This window comes from Camelus ferus, chromosome 20 (assembly GCF_009834535.1).
Source record: "Camelus ferus isolate YT-003-E chromosome 20, BCGSAC_Cfer_1.0, whole genome shotgun sequence".
Lineage (NCBI taxonomy): Eukaryota > Metazoa > Chordata > Mammalia > Artiodactyla > Camelidae > Camelus > Camelus ferus.
The window spans coordinates 1,402,346-1,411,072 of record NC_045715.1 but is presented as its reverse complement, the minus strand read 5'-3'; the positions used below and the strand labels follow the sequence as shown (position 1 = coordinate 1,411,072).

Genomic DNA, 8,727 nt, shown 5'->3' with positions numbered 1-8,727 from the left:
ACCACCATCAATCTTGACCCTAAAGCGACATTTGTTTATGACTGGGTGGGGAGGGCTAATGGCTTCGCGAGCAGCTCTGCAAAATGAGTCGACAGGAGTCTAAAGAGAAGGCCTTGAGACACCCGGCGGGACCCAGTGATGGGAACTGGGCTCAGAAGCAAATGGGGCTCCTCTCCAGAAGCTCCAAGATGTGGGTTGGGGATCAGAAGAAACTGTCACTCCAGCTGCCACTAACAGCATGGGAGAAGGAACACTGCTGGGTGTCAGGGCACTGTGGGTGCCTCCTGTCCCTCCTGGGCAGCCCGGCCAGGCAGCCTGGACCAGCAGAGAGTTTGGGGCCTCTCTGGGGTTTTGCACCATTAAGAACAAAACAAACGGCTCTCCACCTGAAAAACTGAGACCCTTCCACAGGGAACAGGATGGGAGAGAAAAGGTCCTATGTCCCTTCTCCACCTATCAAAGTTCCCGGGCGCCATAGGGCTGTGAGGCACTCTTGTTTCCTGACCCTTGTTTCTGACCCCGCAGGAAACAGCAAAGAGCTTACGGGCCACCAGCACAATCGAGCCTTATTCCCCGGCAAACACCGATTATTAATGACACATACTGTGTGGCATGATAAATTGTAAAATGCATGCTTGTTTGCATGCAGCCTGTTGGAAAGGGCCTGCTAACGACATAACCCTGGAGAGCAGCACCCACCAGGTGTGCCTGGACGTGGCACACCATGCACTGGCGTTGCCTGCTCATGGTGGAGCTCGCTAAGAAGCGCCCGCTGCCACATAGGAGACACAATACTCTTCTGAAGCTTTCTACAGAGGCTGACTTCAAAATTAGCACAGTCCCCCAGCTGGGTCCTGTCTGGTGCCCCAGGCTAATTTCAAAATTTGTTAAAATATCAAGGAGTTTTTCTTAGAATATTCTTACAGCAAAACTACCCTTGTTGCTACCAAAGATACAAATGAAACACTCAAAGCACTAGGGGATAAGTAATGCTCAGCAAGGAATAAGGCGTCTCAGGCTGGCAGGAGTTGGTTTTTCTTGAACTGGGAATGAGAATCCAAAAACAAACGTCCTGATAGTAGAGAACGTCACCTAAGTGGTTCTAAGAATCAGCTTAATGAGCAGAAACTTCTGACCTCCCACTCAAGCACAGCTTCTGAACAATGAGGTAGAAATAACTCCTTTCCCCAGATTCTAGTATAACTCAAACACCTTCCTAGACTCAGGTCCTAAAGGCCTAATTTTCAAACGCTGGAATCCAAGAAGGCAAAAATGATTGCCAAGAGGTTTCCAGGCAAGCGCTTAAAACACTCTCCCGGCTGCAGCAGCGAGGGCCCCTCTCGGAAGGGCTCCTCCTCGAAGCTGAGCGCTCCTGCCGGGCTCCCATTCCAGCCGCCGAGATCTCGGCCCAGAAAGGGCCGGCCCGGGTCGGAAGCGCCCTCCAGGACCAGCCGGGCCTCTCCTGCGCGCCGGCCCCGTTCGCAGCCCACCCTCGCCGCGGCGCACGAGTTCCCAGCGCGGGGCCGGACCTAGGCCGGGCCGCCGAGGCCGCGGGGACGTGGAGGGTCTCGGGCCGGAGGATTCGACCGGCCGGCCCCGCCGCCCGCGCGGCCACTCCCGGTGACCCGTGGCCTCCGCAAACCGAGCGCACACGCCGCGCGAAGACGCGGCCGGCCGGGGAGGCCCAGCGCCGCGGGGCAGGGGGACCGGGCGGGCCGGGGCCCTCCGGGCGCCGGGAGCAGTGCCCGCCGTGGCCCCTCCGCCGGGCGGCCGCGCTCCCGCACACACGTGCGTCTTCAAAACAAAGGCGGCGGGCGCGGCGCGGAGCCGGAGCCCAGAGCCACGCGGAGCCCCGGGGTCAGGCCCGCCGGCGTTGTCCCTGGTTCCCTCCTCCGCCCGCGGCTCCCGCCGCCTTGCCCTGAGCGCGGTCGTCCCGGCGCCACGACCCGGCCCGCGACTATCCCGCCTCTCTCCTGCCGCCCCCCCGAGTCGGGGAGGAGGCAGGCTTGGAGAGGGGCGCGGGCGCGTCATTCCCCTAATTAACCGGGGAGCGTCCGGCCCCGGAGGCGGGCGTCGGGCCGCGGAGACGCGCCCCAGCCGGAAAGCCCGGGTGGCCCGAGCCCGCACCGCCTGCCCCCACTCGGGAAAGGGGACCAACCACGGCAGAAAGTGCGGGCTCCCATTGCCGGGCGCAGCGCGCCTTGGGGCCCGGCCCCCTCTAGGGGGGACAGGGCCGCTGGTCACCTGCTGCAGCCGCTTCCCTCTGGGCCTGGCCAGCCCAGCTCCCGCCACCGTCCCTTTGTCCGCAAACCCCGCTCCACGCTGGGCTAACAAAAGTGCGCGGCCGCGGGCAGGAGGACATTTGTCGACGGACCCTTCCCCTTCCCAGCCCAAAGTGTGCACCTGGGAAGCGCGAGGCCGCCTTTGCCCAGGGCTCCGACTCCGGGCGGTTGGCGCCGCAGGAAGGCCGCTCCAGGCCGCTTGCCCCGGGGGACACCGGCTGGGCGTCCTGCGCGCCGCCCTGGCTGCGAGGCTGCGGCTGTGAGCCAGGGACCCAGCAAATCAGAGGCCACGTAAAGCAGTTTTTGACTGAAGTAGAGTGTATTTATTTGCAGCAATCCTTTAACAATGATCAAATTTTGACAACAAGCAACAGCAATTACTGCTAAGTGTTGCCTCTAGATCGGAGCGGCAGATAGCAGGAAACTGTATTATCTCGAAAACAAACGGAAAGGCCCTGAAAGTCTGTAATCAGATTGCCATCTCCCCAAAGTCTGATTGACAGGGCAGATCACCCTAAGATAATGAATTTATTACATTTCCTGGGTTATTTACAAGGGGGGGAGGGCCAATCCGGATTGCCCCCTAGGTTTAACTGTAAATTAACAAGAAAAATCGGGTTGAAAAGAAACCGCCTGGACTAAAATGCTCTGCTCTTTCCTCCTTCTTATTTTCGCTTTAAATCTTTTTCAGAAAATAACTGTTCTACAAACATATCTTCTAAAATAGGTTCCCAAAGATTAAATATCCCTTTCCAACCCACAGTACATTTTTTTTAAAGTCAATCCTTCTACGTAAGACATGAAGGCTAGTAAATGTGGATGAGTTATATACATACATTTAAAAACTGGCTTATTTTTCCTCTTAAAAAGGAGGGAAATTAATAGGAAAAAAATCCATCCAGCATTTGGCTCACCGGGACGTGTAATACACATCGCAGGTTTGTTTGTTTGCTTTTATGTGATACGCAAGCCAAATATTCATCTGTGTATCTGGACTCAGTCCTCTCTCTCCACACACAGGTATCACTGTGGCAAGACTGTTGCTGATTCATGGGCTTAAAATTTCCAAGTCATGTGCTGTCATTACTAAGAAAATGCATTTGTGTATATGCTACCTCAGATCTGTTTAGGAAAATACCTTTTACTAGCCACAAAGCAAGCTGACTATACAGTACATTTTGCAGAAGGTGCTGCCGGAAAAAAAAAAAAGTCTAAACAAGAAGAGACTTTCATGTAAAATTTGGCAAGGAGTAGTCAGAGGGCTTCTCCGTTTACTCAGAGATTTAGGAGAACAGGTAATTTCTAGTGTTTTAATCTCTGAAATCTTTTTTCTCATGATAATTAAGGCTGTATTAAAGTATCCAGACATATAGGTCTCATTCAAACTGAATGGTAATTTATTAATAAACAAACAATGAATATGTTCAACAGAAAGAAAGAAAAGATAGAATAAGATTAATACAGTTTCCCTTTTTATAATGAAAAAAAAACACAATTTAAAGTTTCAGGCAATTTAACGTCAGGTTTTGGAAACACTTTCTGGCGTTTGGTCCACGACATCCAACTACAAATTAAAAATAAATTACTATGTTGCAATTTACATTTTAAAACAAGTCCATGAATAAAAAGAAAGCGATTTTCAAACATGGGGCCTTCCCCCCCCTCCTTTCCACATAGGATTAAGCAATATCTTACAGGTGAGAGGTGAAGGCAGCACTAGAGGAGAGGAGGAGGAACGCGTGCTCTCTGAAAGAAGAAGAAACTTACGTGTTATCTGGAGTAACACTGTCCTTTAACAAACCATGCCTCTGCGGTCTGTGCAAAACAGTTTACGCTTTTGTTTATTTAGACACGGCAAAGTGGGGGTGGCTCCAAATCCGTCTTTTAAGAAAATGCTTTTCTTCCTGCTGGTGAGTTGGAAGTACGGAGGGACTCTCTTCGCTGGTTTGGTGGACGTTTTTCAAGTTTTTCAAATTGGGTTTTTTGGTTTCGGTTTTGCATCGAGGATTCTTTGGCTGCTCCTGCTCCGGGGGGTCCGGTTCAGTTCGGCTAGGAGGCGGGCGGGGCGGGGGGGGGTGTTGTCAGAACTTGCTGCAGTCGTAGACGAAGGCCCCGGACGTGCGGTACAGGGACTGGCCAGAGGGGAAGGCCATCTGACAGCTGCTGCTCCCATTCACGGGGGAGTTGTTCAGGCCGATCCTCTGCGACTCGAACATCTCTCGCACCGAGTGGAAGTTCTGCTGCTGGCCCGGGTAGCCCGCGGCCGCCGCCGCCGCGCTTGCCAGGTGGCCCAGGTCCCCGCCCGCCTGGTTCAGGTACCACGAAGCGAGGCGGCCTTGGTGGGCCACGGGGTGGTGGCCAGACTCCTGGCCGCCGCCGCCGTGGCCCAGAGAGGAGGAGCTGCTGCTGGTGGCCGGGGTCAGGGAGTAGTCGGGCAGGGGGTCGTCCACCGAGGAGCCGCCGGCGCCCGTGGGCGCGCCCTGCACGTGGCCGCCGCGCTCGCCGGCTGCGTACAGGCTCATGGCCTGCAGATTGCAGTGGTAGGTCCCGGCGCCCCCCGCCCCGCCGCCCCCGCCAGAGCTGCCTGCGCCGGAGCTCTGGCTGCAGGGGGAGCCGTACAAGGAGCTCTGGCCGGGCGAGTAGGCGCCGAGCGCCAGCGGGGGCGCAAGGCCGGCGCGCGAGGACGCGGCGGCCGGGGCCAGGAGGCTGGAGCCCAGCTCAGCGGCCGCGCCCTGCGGCGACCCCCGCAGCGACGTCATGATGTTGTCCACGCTGAAGCCCTGACTGTGCGGAGGCGCGGGCGCGGGCGCGGGCGGCGGGCCGGGCTCCGCGCCGTCCAGGCTTAGCGGACGCGCCGCCGGCAGGCCGCCCGGGGGGCTGCCCGCGCTGGACAGGCTGCTGCTGCTGCTGTCGGGGCTTTCGATTTTGGGCACCGCGGCGGCGCCCGCGCTGCCGCTGCCCAAGGCGGCGGCCGGGGACAGGGGCTGGGGCGGCGAGGGGCACGTACCGTTCTCGGTTTTGATGTCCTGGATGCGCACGGGGGGCGGCTGCGCTCCGGGCGCGGCGCCGTCGGCCTGCTCGGGCGGCGCGGGCGCGGGCTGGCGGCCTGGCGGCGGCGGCGGCTCCTTGAGGTGCAGCCGGTCCTTCTCCTCCTTGTCCTTCACGGCGTCCTTCTTCTTGAAGCGCCGCCGCCGCCGCAGGAAGCTGCCGTTCTCGAACATGTTGTAGGAGTCCGGGTCCAGCGTCCAGTAGCTGCCCTTGCCCGGCTTCTTGTCGTCGCGCGGCACCTTGACGAAGCACTCGTTGAGCGAGAGGTTGTGGCGGATGCTGTTCTGCCAGCCCTGCTTGTTGTCCCGGTAGAAAGGGAAGCGGTCCATGATGAACTGGTAGATGCCGTTCAGGGTGATCTTCTTGTCCGGAGCGTTCTGGATGGCCATGGTGATGAGCGCGATGTAGCTGTAAGGCGGCTTCACCATGTCCTTGGGCTGCGGCTGCGGCGTGTAGGGCCCGTAGGCGCGGGCCATGCCGCCCGGGTACTGCTCGGCGTGCGCCGGGTGCGAGTACACGCTCATGGGGGCCGGCATGGCGGTGTAGCCGCCCCCGGCCGCCGCCGCCGCCGCGCGGTAGTAGCTCTGCTCGCCGCCGAGGTAGGGCACCACTCCCAGGGAGTTGGGGCTGGACACGGAGTAGCGCGCCTGCATGGCCCCGCTCGCCGCCGCCGCCGCCGCCCCCCGCCCTCGCTCGGGCCGGCCGCCCAGTCCGAGTCCGGGCCCGCGGGCTGGTGCCGGGCCGCCGCCTCCCCTGCGCTCGCGACTCCGCGGCGCCTCCTGGCCGCCGAGGAGGGTCGGGGCGGCGGAGAGGGCCGGACGAGGACGCGGCCCACGGCCTTGAACGCGCGCAGCCGCTTCCAGGCGGGAACGGGAGAAAGGAGCCCAAACTAGAAAACAAGAAGACGCCGGCTCGCCGCACCGCCTGCGCCTTCCAGGAGGCTCTGCCCCAGCCGCCGGCGAAGGCGGCCAGATAACCAGGGCGGGGGGCAGCGCGCCGGCCGCCTGCCCGGGCCCGCGTCACCTTTTTTTCAGTCTCTTGCGCGCCGGCCGCTTAAGGAAGCATTGGGAAAACTTCTGAACTTTTGAGCATCCGTCACCCAAGCGAGGACTTTTTTACGCAGTTACATTTTTTCCGGGCAGCGGAGCCCCGCCCCATCACGGCGGCCGCAGCCAATGGGAGGCGGGAACGCCTCCGAGGGAGCCGGAGGCCGAGCCGGGCCGGCCTGCGCCCCGCCGCGGAGGACCGAGGGGCTGACCACACGCGCGCCGGCGCGCCGGCCCGCCTGTCCTGCTCCCTCTCCCGCTCCCGCTCCCGGCCCGCGCCCCTGCCGGCGTCCGGCCCGCGCCTGGCCGGCGCCCGCAGCCGCGCGCCTCGCGCCCTGCCGCCCGCGCCAGGCCCCGTTCTCCACCCTGGGCCCTCCGCTGGACGTCCATTGTTCCCGCAGACTTCCCGGGTCCTCCAGGCCCCACGTAGATCCTTCCTCCGCCCGCTGTTCCCAGATGTCACCGAGTCCTCGAGCCGCGTCTCGCGTTGGCTCTCTCCCATTCCTTGGCTGATGTGGCCGGCTCCAGCGCCGGGATTTCCCGAGCCGCTCCTCCCCTTCTCCTCTCCTCTCCCCTCCCCTCTCCCTCTCCTCTCTTCTCCTCTCCTCCCACTCCACCTCTTCCCTCCCCTCCCCTCCCCGAGCGCCAGTCTCCCTGGCTGCCCTAGGTCTCCAGGTTTCCCCCACCTGGAGGCTCTCCAGTCCTGAGCTGGGTTACAAAGGGCACTGTTCTAAGGGCTCCGTCACAGCCGAGCTCCTTTCCTGGTGGGGGAGGAGTTGTTGCCCCCACCTCTCCTTCCCCGCGACCCCTCCCCATTAGAAATAAGGGAGGGGGATATGGGGCCTTGCCTGGAGCTTGCGGCCAGGGTTGGCGATCAGGGGTGCCTGAGGTGCGCGCTGCTGGAGCCTGGGGAAGCCAGGCTCCTCTCGGGGGCTCACCGGCACCGCCCCCTCTCGTCGAGTCCGGCATCTTTCGGCTCAGAGGAGGGATCAGGCTGCAGGCTCAATGACAATAGCAGGTGTGAGGACAAGAAGCAAATAAATAGTCCCACCTCCTCCTCATGTGCGTGGCTGCCTGCTCGCAGAGATAAGGGGTGTGATTGGGGGGTGGGGGGGAGTTCAGAATCGCACAGGCAGGGCGGCTCAGGGTTTCTGGGGAGATAAACACAGAGGAGAATCCTCGAGCACGCGTCAGAGACTCGCAGTTTTCAGGCGACTGGGATGGAATGGGGAGGAGAGAAACGAGAGGGAAACCCCCAAGGGGCAGGAAGGAGATGGGCCTCCCTCTGCCTGCAGCGCGATTCTGCATTTTCTGGCGACGCCGAAAAGCCATTCCTGGTCCTTTACTGGAAGCTGGAGGAGCTGGCGAGTCTAGGAAGCTGTGAGGAAGAGCAACTCACACCTCCATCCCCCAAATTCTGACAATCTTTAACTGCGAGGACGTGTTGGGAAGCCTTTTGGCTGCCCGGCTCGAATCCGGCTTTCTCACTCCTCACAGTTCGAACTGCCACCCCAGTCTAGGTGTTAGCCTTGTGCAGTTTTAACATGCTGTGTTTCGGAGTGGACCCTTAAATGGAGAGAAGTGGGGGCCAGCCCCTTCTGAACTCGCCTGGTGCCGTGAAGCCCCGGCTCCCAGGCTCTGCTGCGGGCCTGCTGAGCGCCTGGGCCGCTCGCGATCTTCCTTTCCTACGCGTCCGCAAGGCCGCGTCGCCACAGCTGGATGAAACACGACTTATCGGCAGGAGCCTCAGTATTCCTAAACATTTGTGGAGGGAAAGAGGTGAGAGGCCCCGAGACAGGAAAAAGGGAGGGATTCGTGTCCAGCCTCTGCACTGCACCCGGACGGAATCAGCCCCTTCGGCCGAGGCTTTCTGGGCGCTCTGGCATCAGCCTCGAGGCCGAGTGAGTCAATGGTCGCACTGAACACCTCGCCATTTGGTGACTTCGACCTTTAAACTGCGTTTCCGCTGCTCCTGGCGCGCGAGCTGGAACGCAGCGATGGCGACTCGGCCGCCGCGCGGGAGACGGTGGTGCGGCGCTGCCCCCGGTCCCCGCGCGGCCTCCCCTGCTCCCCGCTCCGCGGCCGGAGAGGTGGAAACAGCTGGTTACATAAACTGCAAATCTGACCGCGGGGCTGTGCTCGGCCCCGCTTCGGGTATAAAAGTCGCCGTGGTGAAATTAGTATCTGGCGTGTGGAAGAAAGAAGGGCGCCGTTTATGAAGATCAGCTTTCTCCTGGTCGAGCTCTGGACATTCGCCAGGAAAAGATATTTGCATTTGTGTTTTATAAGCTTCCTCGGAAGCAAACCTCCACTACACGGCTTGATTCTATTTCAAATTTCAAGTACTTGAC

At 60.3% G+C, this 8,727-nt stretch overlaps 1 protein-coding gene across 1 annotated transcript; it reads right to left on the bottom strand.

Moving 5' to 3' along the window:
• Nucleotides 1-2,582: 2,582 nt before the first annotated feature.
• FOXC1 (forkhead box C1) lies at nt 2,583-6,895 on the bottom strand. The gene has a single exon (XM_032462380.1). It carries the CDS (start codon nt 5,981-5,983, stop codon nt 4,364-4,366), a length of 1,620 nt encoding a protein of 539 aa, XP_032318271.1. The 5' UTR covers nt 5,984-6,895; the 3' UTR covers nt 2,583-4,363.
• Nucleotides 6,896-8,727: the final 1,832 nt, after the last annotated feature.